The sequence below is a fragment of the Micropterus dolomieu genome, linkage group LG23 (assembly GCF_021292245.1).
Source record: "Micropterus dolomieu isolate WLL.071019.BEF.003 ecotype Adirondacks linkage group LG23, ASM2129224v1, whole genome shotgun sequence".
In the NCBI taxonomy this organism is placed as follows: Eukaryota; Metazoa; Chordata; class Actinopteri; order Centrarchiformes; family Centrarchidae; genus Micropterus; species Micropterus dolomieu.
In genome coordinates this window covers 29,829,284-29,845,074 of record NC_060172.1, presented here as the reverse complement: position 1 = coordinate 29,845,074, position 15,791 = coordinate 29,829,284, and the positions used below count along the sequence as shown (strand labels likewise).

The window sequence follows — 15,791 nt, the reverse complement described above, 5'->3', positions numbered from 1 at the left end:
ATCAGTGATGAGGAAAGGGCTGGAAAGGAAGTGAGGTAAAGGATGTGGATAAAATGAAAATAAAATAGAAGTCTTTACTACAGAGGGCTTCAGTGTTCATGTATGACTAGCCTTTCAGAGTGAGTAAATTATTTGATGGGGCAATTACTGGTGCAGCCCAGTAAATAAAGCAAGCAAATACTATACTTTATTTATATTGATTAAACTGCCCTGAATCTCCACGCACAAAACACAGAATACAGGCTTTCTGAAAACCATTCAACCCAACATCCAGATCAGACTTCACATCACCTTCACATACCTTTCAAAGAGGTCCAATGTGTAACTGACACCTATGAGAACAGAGGCTACAGGTGACTAACCGGAAAGATGCCTGGACCTCACTAATTTCTTATTTTAATACATGAAGGAACTTACCATAAGGAGCCACAAGAAAATGCAGTCAAATTGATCATATGTATTTAACTATTTAAAGATTACACAACCTATTCCTGTTTGAGAAAAGTATAGCTGACAAGCAGCTTTTAATTCAGAGCTATATTGACCATGACAAATCTTTCACATATAGTAGAGTGGGAACCTCTAGGACAAAATGTCAGTCCAGTCTTTGAATACTCTTGCATGCTGTAATCAGATCTAACATTCCAACATTTATTATTTGACATTAATATATCTATTTGACAGCCCATGCTGTAGCCTCTTCCTTCTGTTGCCTTAATTGTTGTATATAGCTGCCTTAGTTATGGTCAAGCTATCCCCAAGGCAGGCTAATGAGAGAACCTAAAGGAGTAAGGTGGGAGAAAATGAATGAAGTATGGAGTGACAGTCCGTAAAATTCAGTGAGATATATGGAGGAGAAATTGAAAATTGAAAGTACTAATGAACAGATTAAGGATGGGAAATGGTACAGGAAAACTAGTTTTGGTGAACACGTTGTTCAAGAGTCATTCACAGGACTGAATCATAGGACTGAAGGACAACTGGATTGAAGAGGTCAGAGACAAGGGAGAAGTTTTTGTCTTTGTGAAGCACAGGATTATTGCAACAAATCTAAAGAGAAGATTTAAATTGAAGGAATATCCAGAAGGTGGCAGTAATGCATCAATAAAGATACAGGTGTGACAACAAAGTCTGTGACCCATCAGATTCTGTGAATCAAATTGGAAGTTAAGCAGTTAGGGCTTTCTAACACGTGGTTGACGTTGTGAAGCACGCGAAGTTTGTTTAGGTTTAAACACCAAAAGTACTTGGTTAGGTTTAGGACAACAGCGTGGTTTGGGTTTAGTCACAGAATCTGATGGGTCACAGATTTTGGTGTTACACCTGCTCCTGTAAAATCTCAACGAAGAAGAAGCAGCAGTAACACCAGCAGCAGAAGAAGGCAGAGGGCAGCAACACTGTAGCGCCTGCCTAACCCAAAGAAGAAGAAGAAGAAGAAGAAGAAGAAGAAGAAGCAAGAGTAAGAGAAGCCAACGAAGAAGAATGACGAGAATGCTAAACTGAGAATAGAGGGGACGGAGTACTGTTTGATAAACGTTAAATTAACGCGGTTACCTCAAGATATTACTATTGAGCATAGCTGCATTACATTCGCTAAACTATGACAGAGCCTCAGTCAGCGCTGTTACTCCGGAGACAGCTCGCAGGTAATTAAACCATGGTGTTAACCGATGCTGGCTGCCTTTCGTTAGCTAACGATGGCACTCTGCCGTTAGCTGTGATTCAAACGACGGTGCTGGCGCAAACTGTTTTCTTGAACCTTCCACACTAAAAAACATTAACGTCCCATGACATATAAACTGCGTGGATGTAACAGCAGTGGAAGTCGACAGACACATTCCTCCCTGGACAAATAAACACATTCAGTGTGTTGGGAGACCAACTCATTTAGATTCGATGCTGCAAACTGATTTCAGTTGAAAGCCGCTGTCAAAAGTCCCAACGACTTTTTAGTATCGGGCTAGCTAAAAGCAGTTAGCCTCACGTTAGCCTCTAGCTAGATCGACTGAGTCGATATGTTTACATATATTTTAACCGACATAACAAGTAGTGTCTTACATGTTTTTAGTTACGTGATTAACGCTATGCTAGTTACTATATTTGGGCATAACGTTGCAGTATTTGACCCATTTTTTTCTTTGCTAACCATATTAATTTGTTAACATATTTAGTCAACTCGCTATATCTGTAGGCTAAAGTTAGATGCTCTCCCTGTTCTTAGCTTAAACATGCCAAGCTAACTAATGTTAAGCTCGCATTATCTCCACTTGCTATTTAAACAGCACTGCGAATTACCTTTAGCTAACCCTAATATTAGCCACTTTCCAGAAACAGCTGAGTCGAACACACATCATGTAACGTTTTGGGTTTGTTACACTAATGTTACATTTAAGGTTTTGGTTAAAATTGTAAATTCTATATGCAACCTGTCAAATTGTTGCTGTAGTGCCAGCTGTTGGTGAAACCCCTTCAATCTATCAGGATCTTTGGATTTGTTATGTGCACATGATCTACACTTGGTTACAGTTGCTCACTCTTCACTCAAATAAATATGGCATGTTATGGCAAATTCGCTATGCCTTTCAGGGAATATCACAAAATTAATAACTATTAGGGATCATTCAAACAAGCTGCACACCAAATTTGATGAGTCTTCTCAGCCTCCTGGGGTAGTGTTGTCTCCCCAGCACTCTTCAGAAAAGCACACCATTAGTCTAGTTAACATTCTGTTGGTACAATGATATGAGGCAGTGGTGATTTCACTTTAGGATTTTTAAAAATCTTTTTTAATCTAGAGCTGAACAAAAACCCAGTGGAAGGATTCTCAGCAGGCCTGATCGAGGATAATGATCTTTACAGATGGGAAGTCCTCATCATCGGGCCTCCAGACACACTGTAGTAAGTCCAATTACTGCCTTATACATGGGATATAGTAGGAGAGATGCGGTATTGTGGTGTTGTGCTCTGAACAAGTCTTAATTGCATTTGTTACTCTGGATGCTTTCAAACTTGTACAATATTTACATCTATTGATTTTTCTCTTTCAATCTTTTTTTGTTCACAGTGAAGGTGGTGTGTTTAAAGCTCATCTGACATTTCCCAAAGACTACCCTCTCAGACCACCTAAAATGAAATTTATCACAGATATTTGGCACCCTAATGGTAGGTACAGGTGTGTGAATGATACACTGTGAATGATATTTGCCTATGCTTGTAGCAAGACCCCATTTGAGGAAGTGGATGTTACGTCTTTCTCTAAGATATAAATATATTTTAGTCCATTTAGTTTAGTCATTATTATAACTTATAACTTGTTTTATAAGGAATAATGGTAGTAGGAGTATTGTAACTGGGATGTATTTTACAGTTTTTGCACATGTCTAATTAAAAATACAATTATGTGAATGTGTGTCATACTTGTATATATTTTCTTTAAAACTAGTAGTAACAAAAGTAAATACAAAATGTTGTTTTTTTTTAACTTACTTAAGTAGCTTCGTAAGGACGAACGGGGAGGGATTGGACTTTCCATATGTGCAAAGCTGTTGACCTATATACATACTCTAGACTCAACGCTGTAACTGCTAGCAAAAGTGCCTCTGCTAAATATCGACTCAAAGTTGAGGCAGATCTTTTTCATAGGCACTGTCTATAAACAATATCACAAATCAGTTTGGTAGATGGCAGACTAAATGTTGTGTAAATAACAATTGCATACATTAACTTCCGCTATACCGTAGGAATAGTAAAAACATTTAGTTTTCTTCGTAAATTGTGTTCTACATGTTTTATTTTGTTTTTTTTGCAGTCGACAAGAATGGAGATGTATGTATTTCAATTTTGCACGAGCCTGGGGAGGACAAATATGGCTATGAGAAACCAGAGGAGCGCTGGCTGCCTATCCACACAGTGGAAACCATCATGATTAGTGTAATCTCTATGCTGGCAGACCCAAATGGTGACTCACCGGCCAATGTGGATGCTGCAGTAAGTTTACTTGTTTAAAAAAAGTTGATTTTAGAAATTGAATTTAAATAAAATGGATGTGCTTTCATATTCAAAACAACTTTTAATAGTCATCTCATGCTTAAATGTTTGTCCTGTTTAACAAACTAATTTCAGTAAATCCATGAATTAGCTGGTTTGTGTTTTGGATGGCATTAAGTAGTAGTAATGTATGAAAATAAAAACTTCATTCATAATTAATTTTGATTTTGTATTTACACTATAAATGACTGAGTGATCCTCTAAATGTCTTAATTATTGCTAATAAAGTGATGAAATTTAAAAAAGGGTGATAATGCAATACACTAGAAAGATGTTAAAATGAAGTGACTGAATTGTCTTTACTTTTTTTTTATTTACCTCTGCAGAAAGAGTGGAGGGAGGACAGACACGGTGCATTCAAAAGGAAAGTTGCCCGCTGTGTACGAAAGAGCCAAGAGACTGCGTTTGAGTGATGTTTAGCAAGGATCTAGCTTCATGTTTTCAGGGCAAGTATTCTTGACTTTAAAGGTATAAAATGTAACATTTCCATGGGTGGATAATAGGGATGCACCTTTCTGACTTTTTCAGTCTCAATATCAATATCTGGGCATTGGGTATCGGCCAATGCAGAGTACCGATCTAATACCAGTGTAAAATAAATAAGCTGTATTCCTCACTGTAGGGAATACGCTGGAAATCGTGTTCTTTGGCATGAGGCTTCTAGAGGTGCTTGACTAAGTTGGTTGTGTTTTATTTTGCAGTGCGACTGCCACCCCACAGAACATTGCTGTAGCTGTAGAACTTCTTGGCGTAGCAAGCGTAAAATACTTCCAAACTGCTGAATCCTTGTTTTCAGCTCCCTCCATGCTATGTTCGCTCTCCCAAAAAAAATTGGGGGGTTTACCAGTGCACTCCTGACGCATCACGTAGTACCCACATAATTGTATTGAATAGCCCCATAGATCACAGATACCCGATCCAGCTATTTGAGTAAGTGTTGGGCCGATATTAATATCAGATTGGTGCGTCCCTAGTGAATAATCCATGGAGAAAAACAAATCAAGGTGGAAAGCCAGCTCAGAGACAGTTCAGAAAGTTGTTATGCACTCTATATTTATAGAGCATTTTTTTGGACATGTGCAACAAGAACAGGATGTGATGGCCGGGTGTTTGTTTGTAGTCCAAAAGTAAACTACACTCAGCATTATACCATTGAGTTCAGTTAACACCTATTAAACATTTTTAACTTTTTCACACAATCAGCTTCACAATTGTCATACAGACATGTGTTACTGTTATTTGGTTTACCCCTTTTCTGTAGATTTTCTTGGGCTTTTAAGGGAGTGGGGATAAATTTTCTCAACTTCTACTACTGCATAACAAACTCATTTTTTATGTTTCTGATTTTTTCAGTATATGTCCTGTGTAGGGCTGAAACGACTCCTCGAGTAACTCGATTACTAGAAATCATCGTTTCAAATTATTTGCATCAAAGCTTAGTTTAATCCATATAACTACACACAGCACACTGTTTCACATGGATGATTATTACTGTTGCACAATGCGCTTATGCTGTGTGTGATCAGAGATGGTTCTGAATGTCTTTGGTGTGATTTGACAGCGCAGATTACAAAGAGGAGGAAGAGAGAGAAAATAGAAGGTGCGCTGAGAAGAGACAGGCCAGAGAAAGCGACAGAAAGTGTCCACAAAAACTCTGTAGTGCCTTTTGTTAAACTGACCTAGCCTAACGTAATAGCACGACGTCTGTGCTTCAGTGTCTCAGCAGAAAGCATAACGTTAGTCTATGCATCCAGTCCACAGAGTGGACCTGACCCAAAGTATATGAAGGCTAGTAAAGAACGTAGGCTACGTTAATTATGGCTATATATAATGGCTAGTTGACAATGTAAAACAATGTGATGACTAGTTATGATGCCCCTAAGTTAGCTAGGTTTTGTTCAAGATATTAACCACAGAAAATAAAATGCTGCCATCAATGTGTGAAAGCCAGAGCTTCATTCATGTTATTTATTATTATGATAAAGTTCCTGTCCACTTGTTTTCGCCTTCTACAAATACCACAAACAAGACAGTTGTGGCTTTTGTTAAACCTGACCTGTAGTTGGGTTGAAACTTATATAGTATTATATAGATACCTTTTTTTTTTTCTTTTTTTTTTTAACACGCAAAAGGTGTAAAAAAAAATTTGCATTTCACAAATGTAATATGGCACTTAAATGCTCTAAATGGGTTAAGTTTTGACAGATAATATTGTATGCAATTAAAACAATAAAAATTAAGATTTTCTAAAAAGGAAACCAATTAGTTGTTCATTTTAAGAGACCTGTCTTATTTTCTCTGTTGCATATTTTTACTGTTGCTCTTTAATAAAGTAAAGTATTTCTTATCCGATTACTTGATTCAAAATCGGTAGAATACTCGATTATTAAAATAATCGATAGCTGTAGCTCTAGTCCTCTGTTTTGTTTTATTAAGTAAGTTAGAGGATATTCACTTGACTGAAGCATAAGAAACAAATTTTTTACCAGTGTAACTGGCTACTCAGATGACATGGTTTCTATCAGTTGAGGTAATCATCTTACACTGTCATGGAGCAACTCAACAACCGTCACACTTTCTAGATTAAAAGTAATGAGTATACACTTAACCCCTTGACTTTGAATTGCACACACAGCTGGTCTAATATAATGCAGATCTTTGGCTGACCTTTTATTATTTTTTTCAATTAATGTGTGTCTGTCATTTACATTGTGACTTGTGTGATTGGGCTTGCTGCCTCCTAACAAGTTTGTGTGGTTTCCCACAGGTCTCCAATTGAAAATCAACATGGCACTGTTTCCTGCACTCTTCCACCCTGTCGTCAGGCTCGTCCTGCTTTATTTTGGCAGGAACAGACTGGCTACTGTAGGCTGCAATAGAACATAACAGTGACAACAAAGGCTGACAGAAAAACGCCAAGCAAGTGCCAACTCAACCCCCCCCCCCCAGAAGATAAAACATTTTTCAAGTCTATGAACTGCTTCAACATTCAGGAAGATATTGTAAAGACATGTATATAGCACAGACTAAACCGGATAATATATAAACCCCCTTTCCATCCATCAAGACACTTAGACCAAATGAATAGCGCTGGTTCAGATAGATTTATTTTTGTCCATTTTCCCTTTCTCGACTCCAGCATGCACTCGTTTTCTTCACATTGTTTTAACAAGAGGTCTTAAATAGAAAGAGAAATGTGCTGCCGTTGGAGGAATGTCACCTGTGAAGAGCTTGAGTGATTCAAGCGAGACATGAATGACGTGACTCAAGGTTTTTCGAGGAATACCGCCATATTAGAATACACAGCTCTTCTTCTCAGAACTCGTGTACCTGAATGATTTTGTTTTTCTTTATTATTAAGTTAGAAGTCTTAACCATCCTGCTCAGTTGACTTAAGAAAGGCAACACACCCCTTAATTTTTTTGTGCATGCTACATTTTGTTTATCTTTTTTCAAAAGTGCCTCCTAATAAAATGCTTGGCCACTTCACCCTGCATTGAACAGTTGTTAAAAATGTTGAAAAAAGATGGCAAAATTGTGTACCACCTATGTATGTATTTATTTAATAGCCAGTACACAGGGAATCTGTATAATTAGGGTATTGGTAACATTTTGGTGTAGCAATAACTCCCCTAGTATGAAGTGTACAAGTTCAGTTTTGATATTCTGATACAATTTGAGGTCCTCCAATATTTTGTTATTTTAGCAGCCTCTCTTTTCCTTGTCTGTGTTGTCCTCGGTAGGAATTGTTATGCATGCTTTATTGTACTTTTATTTGTTGGTTTGATTTTTGCTGAATGTTTTTGGGATTTTCTTTGCGAATGTTGGAGTGTTTGTGTGTACAGTATGTGAGCCCATTAGTTTTGTTGCTTTTTCCCCTGGTCCACAATCTTCTGTTCACTGAACTATTGCAGTTTTGCCTAATGTACAAAGACAAAATACTGATGTATATTTTTCATGTTATGAAACCTGTCACCTGTAGTGAGTTCCTCTAAAATATGACTTTTTTTTTTTTTTCAATATTTACATGTCTATTTAATTCAGGTGTGTTTTAGATACAACATGGATTACATATTACTCATGGCAAAGACAACAGAAACCTTTAATGTACACAGTGTTTTCATTGCACAAAAGACATACTTTTTTATATTGTCTTTTTAACCTGGTCTATCTTCCAGAATTTCAAACAAGATGTCCACTAAATATTGCAAATATTTAGACAGTATGAAAATGTTTCACGAGTTTGTCAGCAAGGTCATTCTTCAAATCATATATTTTGGTATCATGTTCTTAACATGATGGATTGTGCTAAGAGCATATCGTTTTTAGGCACTTTGCTGTTCAAAAGTTTTCATTTACAGATTCTTCCTTTAGGGTTAGTCATTAAAGTAATCCAATGTTGCTGATGACAAACCGAACACCCAAATGTTTGAGTTATCAGAGCTACTGTAACATTATGGCAGGTTAACTGTATTCAAAATATATTTTATTTGCGGTTCACAGACGCCTGTAGGAGTAAATGGTTTCTCTCGTCCTGTCTTGCCTCTCCATAAACACATCACTGTCAACTAGGAAGATGTAAGAATTTTAATTGTCACACAAACTGAATCCAATATGGTTTCCGGTTTGTTTTTTTCATTCACTATCAGATATATGAGATGTACCTATTGCCATATATGAGTCAGCCTTTGCATTTATTGTTATTGGAGCATTATGGATAGAGGAAATTCAATCCACTTTGTACTTTGGTGTCTGTGGAGCACTACGTTCTGTAAATATCCCTGGCATAGTAGTTCAGCAGAGTCACCTGAAGGCAAGATAAATTTTACAGCCAGAAACGACTTTCAGCTGTTGTCAGTGGAGACAGTCCTGCATATTACGCTCCAAATGAAATCAGAGACTATAAAAATGTAAATGAGCATTTCTGTTTTAATAAGTCACAGAAAATTCCTCGAGTTAACATCTGTCATCTTTAGTATAGGAAAGCATCGACTTATATTAGTCTGTTGTACTACGTGCATACAATTAGCACCTTAATAATATTAATTCGGTGTAAGACTAATAGCAATGGTCATGTGATAAAGTATCAAACGTTTTTGAGAATCACTTGAACGCAGCACTACGGCCTACTATCTGCCTCTTCGTCATATCGCGACATCAGGCAACGGAGCTAACGCTGAGCAACATGGCGGAAGGTATGAGATTGGCTTTTTGAATATTTGGTACACACCCCGTTATCCTTGTGTGCTCGTTCAATTGTTGAACGGGAACAAGTAAATAACTGGCAGTTTAATAAACTGTGCACTGTATGTGTTTGAAAATCGAAGTCCGTGCGACACTCAGCTTGCCACTGGGTAAGCCTTGTCGTTAGCTCTCGTAGATGTTGCTAGCTGAATTTAATAGCTACGAGTGAACGTTAGCCGAACTGGGCAAGAGATGTTTGTGGGTTGGACTGCGGGGAACATTTTTTATTTGGGCAGGTTGCTGGGTTCCTACGTAAGAAAAAGCCCCGATGTTAACTTACAGAGTTTGCAGGTAATGTTGGTATTAATGTTTAGCTAAATGTCAACGTCAAGGATCGCATCAAACTGACTAACGTTAACGTTGCATTATGTAGCCATAGCTCTATATAATTTCAGTAACGTTAACATTAACGCTCAATTATTTATCGATGTTTACTTTTTGAATACATGAGTTACTTTATTAAAAACACGACTGGATATCGGTTCTATGAAATGGAGTGTAAATACGTGACAGAAGACTTCAGAAGATAGGGTAGGTTTCTACCTGTAAGGTGTCATCTGCACCACCTGGCACAAGTGCCATGGCCAAGGGCACCGCCTATATTTGGCCTAGACATAAGGGAATGTCTGCTGTTTGTCCCTCCTTAAGGGAAATCTACTTACCAACTTCAATCCAGAGAACAAACACTCCAGTCTGTGGTGGTAACGTTAGGGTTGTTTGTGTGCAGCACATCTATTGCTACTAGCAAGAGAGCAGTTTTGCACATGTAAAATGATTGTTTGAGCCTGGGCTTAAATTAAAAAAGTTGCACGGAAAAGAGAGGGCCGATATATTTTTTTTGAGAATTGCCCATGCAATATCTGTACTTGAGAGTGTCACAGTTTTATTGTCAAGTCCTGACAAAAGTGCAGGTTAGTTGTCTTAGCATGAGCTTTCCAAAGCATTGGATAAATATTTGCTTTGCAAATGCGTTAGTGATGTGCTAAATCCTGCAGAACGAAGGTGGAGTTGAGTATATTATAGAGCTGAACAGTTAATTGAAATATTACTGAAATCGCAATATGGCCAAGTGCGATACCCAAATAGCAGGAGCTGCAAGTTTTTGATAAAGATAAAATGTGTTACAACAATACCATTAGAAATGAAGCACTGTGGTGCTACAGAGAAGCCTCTGCCTACAAATCATATTCTTTAAAAGAAAGGGAGTAGAAATGAGATGCAAAAATCACTATTCCGACTAAAATCCTGACTTTTTTGATGCATATAATTCAGCCCTGGTATATTACAAGAATTTGTCCAGCTAGTCAGTTGGTCCTTAGCTGCTGCTCCACTATACCGCCCTTCCTGTGGTGAGCTGATCAGGTGGTTTTCAGAAACAACCCGCTTCTGTTCCTCACATGACCAGTAGCTGTGCCAATAACGGTTTACAAGGAAATGCAATCTAACATGCCTCCTCAGCATTCTTTCCTCACTAAAACTTTACTGGTTTAAAGGAAGGAAATGGGCCTCAGTGAAAGTCTGCAGATTCTAGGCTGAGACATGAATAAGTGTTGTAACATGAAGATTTGTAGAACGCGTATTTCACTTAGTATTGTTGTTTGGACAAATCTTCTCTTGTTAGATTCTGCCATAGTCTGTTTTTAAGATTTGGAAATTTGTGTTTTGTATGCCTTACACAGGCAATGTTGAATATCTTTTTCTTTGTAACTTGTGCTTTTAACAACAAATAGCCCAGGATTATGAAAAGTAATAATGTCACATTTCTCAAATCCTTCAGTTCTGTAGGTGCAAATCCAGTTCACAACCATTATGGTATGCTTCTTCCCTGCCACGAACAAAAGATATGTTTGGAAAAAAATATATTTGTAAAATAAATCCCAAACACTAGATACTGTATATAGGAACTACTGTACTTTGAACGGGAAAGAACCTTTAAAGAGTCCCCTTCTAACCAGTGTTCAGAAATGGGCCTTTCTAACCTACTTTTTGTTCCCACCGTATGTTGTTTTGTCCTCTGCCTGTCTCCTTTACCCTGATGTGGGACAGAGGAGGTGGCCAAGCTGCAGAAACACCTGGCCCTGCTCAGGCAGGAGTATGTGAAGATGCAACAGAAACTGGCCGACACAGAGAGGCGCTGTGCTGTTCTTGCTGCTCAGGCCTCTGGCCAGGGATCCTCCAGCCCTGCAGCTGCAGACACCTTCATTAGCCGTCTGCTGGACATCGTGGCCGAACTCTATCAGCAAGAACAGTACAGGTGAGGATCACGTTTGGAACGATGGGTATGAGTTTTGTTAGAGATTTTTCTAATCTAGCAGTCCTGCAAATGTTGTTATATAGTTGTGTGTCTGCTCTGGCATGTGTTGTGGGATACAGCCCGCCTATGCTGCTACATTGTTGGAATTGATGGGCTCAGAAAACACAGTGAAAGCCTGTCCTGTCATGTTTTGAGTGCTGTTGAGTGTTCTGGGCAACATATTGAGAGAACTTTCTTAACGTTCAGTTTCAGATATTCAGTGATTGTTAGAATATTTGTGATATGTACTTGTTACTCAGAGATAAATGTGTTTGTTTTTGCAGTGACCTGAAAGTGAAAGTTGCTGGAGAGAAGCTCAGTGCCCATAAATTTGTGTTGGCTGCTCGCAGTGATGTCTGGAGCCTGGCCAACCTGGCCTCCACCTCGGAACTGGACCTATCTGGTGAGCAACCTTCGTGTGATGTCACTGTGTTAAAGGAGTAGCTTAAATCAAAAAGAAAATCCGGTTGTTACCCACTCACCCTCTCTGTCAATATGCTTTTGGGTTAATAGAAATGGACTGTGTATTTATTTTGGAATGGATTGTGCAGACTTTCAAAGTCCAGTATTGAACACAGTTTTACTCTGGGTAGGGTTTGGTCCACGTGATCATTTTCCAGTAAGGTTTGAATTCATATAAATGTAAGCAAATATGAAAGTACACCTAAATTAATGTTTTTTTTTTTCCCAGATTGCAAACCCGAGGTCGCCATGGCAATGTTGCGCTGGGCATACACGGATGAATTGGAACTCAGTGAGGATGATGCCTTTCTTATTGAATTAATGAAGCTGGCCAACCGCTTCCAGCTTCACCTTCTCAGAGAGAGGTCAGCACAAGTCATATGTACTGACATTTGTTTTGCAGACTACAATTAAACTTTAATTGTTGCTTGTGGCCGCATTGTTGCATAACATTTATAGAGAGAGCAACACATGGGCTTAACGGCTTGAAAATATCTCTGCTGGGACAGGTGTGAAAAAGGTGTAATGTCCTCAGTGAATGTCAGGAACTGCATTCGCTTCTACCAAACAGCTGAGGAACTAAATGCCAACACCCTGATGAACTACTGCGGGGAGATCATAGCCAGTCACTGGGTGAGTACCATCAGACAGTGGTTTCCATCGTGGTCCAGTTCTAGTATTCATTGATTATCTTTTTATTAGGATGATCTGAGGAAAGAAGATTTTAGCACCATGAGTGCCCAACTTCTATACAAGATGATCAAGTCTAAAACAGAGTATCCTCTCCACAAAGCCATCAAAGTTGAGCGAGAAGATGTGGTCTTTCTCTATCTCATCGAGATGGACTCGCAGGTCAGCTCCCCACAGATATACTTAATCAACTTCTTTCTCACTAGTGTGTTTGTTACTGTGTAACCAGCATGGTAGAGTAAAGGCTTTCCTTAAAAACAAGGGTATCTCTTGTTTTCAGCTACCTGGCAAGCTGAATGAACTGGACAACAACGGCGACCTGGCACTAGACCTGGCACTCTCTCGTAAATTGGAAAGTATTGCCACCACTCTGGTTAACAACAAAGCTGATGTGGACAAGGTGGACCAGAGTGGCTGGAGCCTCCTGCATAAGGCCATCCAAAGAGGTGTGGGGAAGTCATTTTTACTACACTTTTTGTCGTCCATGTGTGTTTCTTGTAGATGTGGTCTCCAAAATGAACTTTTGGCTTCGCTGTCGAGGTGTGCACATAATCTACATACCTACCATGATACCCACTTGATCAAATGATTCAATAAACACTTAATGTGAAATATCACTCTACCAATTTCAAGTTAATACATGAAAGCAAATATGTATCCTCCATGACTGTTAATCTTTCTTCCTCTTCTTCCAGGCGATGAATTTGCCTCCATATTCCTGATTCGCCACTCAGCTCAGGTGAATGCAGCCACTGTGGGGGCTGTGGAAACCCCACTTCACCTAGTGTGTTCTTTCAGCCCCAAGAAACACTCTGCCGAGGTGATGAGCGGCATGGCACGAATTGCAGAGGCTCTGCTCAAGACAGGGGCCAACCCCAACATGCAAAACAGCAAGGGCAGGTGGGGTCACTGGGCTCTCGGTTTATGAACTTGACTGGACTGCAAAGTTGGCCAACTTCCATGCCGAGTATAATGGTGCTTCAGCTTTTACTTTTGTCGTTGTAGAACTCCGTTGCATGAGGCTGTGGCGTCAGGGAATGAGCCAGTATTCAACCAGCTGCTACAGTGCAAACAGTGAGTTATATTCTGTGGTTCAAATGGAATTAGCAAGGTTGTTTCTGATATGGAAAGTCACACACAGCAGCATGTATTGCATTGGTCATCAATAGGTGGCCCGCCAGCAATAATATCTGGCTCATGGCCAGATTACTTTAATAGCGGCAAAAATAGTTACATAATCACTTCCTCCAAGTGATTGCGCCTACAAATAAAAGCGTGAGAATGTCTTTGCAGCAGTAGCCTACTTTATGTTGTGTTTAATTGAGAGCTTTTACATTAAAAAGTTCTGAAAGAAATTCAAAAGAGTCTCTGGCTGGAGAAACGCAGGAATTTTCTCTCCCTGGAGATACTGGGGAAATGAAAAAGCGTCCATAGGTTGCTATGGACCTATTGCCAGGACGCACAGACTTAAACGCACATGTAAAACAATCTCTTCATAATCAATTTGTTGAAAAGGGAGAAAATATCACTAGCAGCAAGTGGGGATTAACACACAACCCTTCGAACGGTCTTGTGCACTAATGACTGAGCTAAACGGGCAACAGTAAGTAAGTAACAGATGATAAATTGACGATGTTCTGACCCGCCATCTACTGATTTGAAAAATATTTGGCCTGATGCCAGTCTTATTTGCTGACCCCTGATGCATTGTGTCCAAGTAGTTGAACTCATGAGATCACCTAAGCTCTCTCATTGACTTTTTCTGTCCAATGTGTTAGGCTTGATCTGGAACTCAAGGACCACGAGGGCAGCACAGCTCTGTGGCTGGCCCTGCAGTATATCACAGTGTCTTCAGACCCATCAGTAAACCCGTTTGAGGATGATGCACCAGTAGTGAACGGCACCTCGTTTGATGAGAATAGCTTTGCAGCCCAGCTTATCCAGAGAGGAAGCAATCCTGATGCACCTGACACTACCACAGGTGCTGTTTTATAACCTCACTTTAAGGTAATGCCTAAATGGCATGATGCTTGTGCCTTTAAACACATTTCTATCTCCATCTCCCTTTTTGTTTTATTCCTTGTAGGAAACTGTCTCATGCAGAGAGCTGCTCAGGCAGGCAATGAGGCAGCTGCTCTTTTCCTTGCCACTCATGGAGCAAAGGTCAATCATGTCAACAAATGGGTGCGTATGAACATTAGGCAACATAACAGCCAAATAATGACACAGTTTTGGTAATCAGACTTTGTGTGCGTAGGGCCCTATGAAATCTGTTTTTTATTGTTTTCCAAACCAAATGGGCATATAGAGATGTTCAAATGTATGTGTAATAATTAGACAATTGAAAGTCAACTATTTAATAGGTTATTACTTGATTACTGATCACTTCTTCCCACAGATCTTCTGCAGAACAGCCTCCTTATGCGGCTTGCCATAGCTTTTTAAAAAAATTTTCTTAAGGCGTATCTGACTTCGCCCACACAGTCACAAAGTCTTCAACGAGCTCGCATATACTGTATCTTCTGATGTGGTTGCACTTAGGAGACTTTGTTGAAGTGATGAGCTCTAGCTAGCACGCTGACTTCGATATGACGGCGACTGTGTGTGTGTGTGTGTGTGTGTGTGTGTGTGTGTGTGTGTCCATCTTCAGTGATAAAGAGAGCAGAGGAGAGAAGCAGTCTGCTCGCAAATGACACCAAAACATTGCATAATAGTTCGTTGGGCTCAAGTGCTGTGGAAAAGACGCTTATAATCCTGATTTTTGAAATTGCTACCACATTTTGCTGATTCCATTTTTATTTTCAAATTCTGTGATCCCGTCCACATTTACCGCATCGTGGAAATCATGTGCGGGTACTATATCCTTAACAGTTTTTTATAACGGTGTCCCTAGGCCAATCAGTGTAATTAAGGCCAGAAGTGCGTGTGTGTGTGTGTGTGTGTGTGTGTGTGTGTGTGTGTGTGCGCGCCTGTCAGATGCATCCATTCCAAGCTGGAGAAAATGACAGCTACAGCTTTTGCTCCCCCCCCCCCCCCCCCCCCCCCCCCCCCCCCA

At 39.5% G+C, this 15,791-nt stretch overlaps 2 protein-coding genes across 4 annotated transcripts in view; both read left to right on the top strand.

The window, feature by feature from the left end:
• The first annotated feature begins 1,466 nt into the window (after window positions 1-1,466).
• On the top strand, window positions 1,467-8,615 carry ube2g1a (ubiquitin-conjugating enzyme E2G 1a (UBC7 homolog, yeast)). Its single transcript, XM_046039923.1, has 6 exons — window positions 1,467-1,646; window positions 2,796-2,898; window positions 3,065-3,162; window positions 3,809-3,987; window positions 4,374-4,493; window positions 6,815-8,615. Exons 1-5 carry the CDS (start codon window positions 1,601-1,603, stop codon window positions 4,458-4,460), a joined length of 513 nt encoding a protein of 170 aa, XP_045895879.1. The 5' UTR covers window positions 1,467-1,600; the 3' UTR covers window positions 4,461-4,493; window positions 6,815-8,615.
• Window positions 8,616-9,101: 486 nt separating this feature from the next.
• ankfy1 (ankyrin repeat and FYVE domain containing 1) overlaps window positions 9,102-15,791 on the top strand; it is a 12,891-nt gene continuing 6,201 nt past the window's right edge. The window contains exons 1-11 of one of the 3 annotated variants that reach the window (XM_046039920.1): window positions 9,102-9,242; window positions 11,338-11,545; window positions 11,869-11,987; window positions 12,276-12,411; window positions 12,556-12,679; window positions 12,749-12,898; window positions 13,017-13,182; window positions 13,432-13,636; window positions 13,742-13,810; window positions 14,515-14,717; window positions 14,823-14,920. In XM_046039920.1, coding sequence (XP_045895876.1) covers window positions 9,233-9,242; window positions 11,338-11,545; window positions 11,869-11,987; window positions 12,276-12,411; window positions 12,556-12,679; window positions 12,749-12,898; window positions 13,017-13,182; window positions 13,432-13,636; window positions 13,742-13,810; window positions 14,515-14,717; window positions 14,823-14,920 — 1,488 coding nt within the window. In that variant the 5' untranslated portion in view covers window positions 9,102-9,232. Of the gene's footprint in view, window positions 9,243-9,291; window positions 9,402-9,466; window positions 9,583-11,337; window positions 11,546-11,868; window positions 11,988-12,275; window positions 12,412-12,555; window positions 12,680-12,748; window positions 12,899-13,016; window positions 13,183-13,431; window positions 13,637-13,741; window positions 13,811-14,514; window positions 14,718-14,822; window positions 14,921-15,791 lie in introns of those variants that run through there. The other 2 variants (XM_046039919.1, XM_046039921.1) reach the window with 2 other exon arrangements.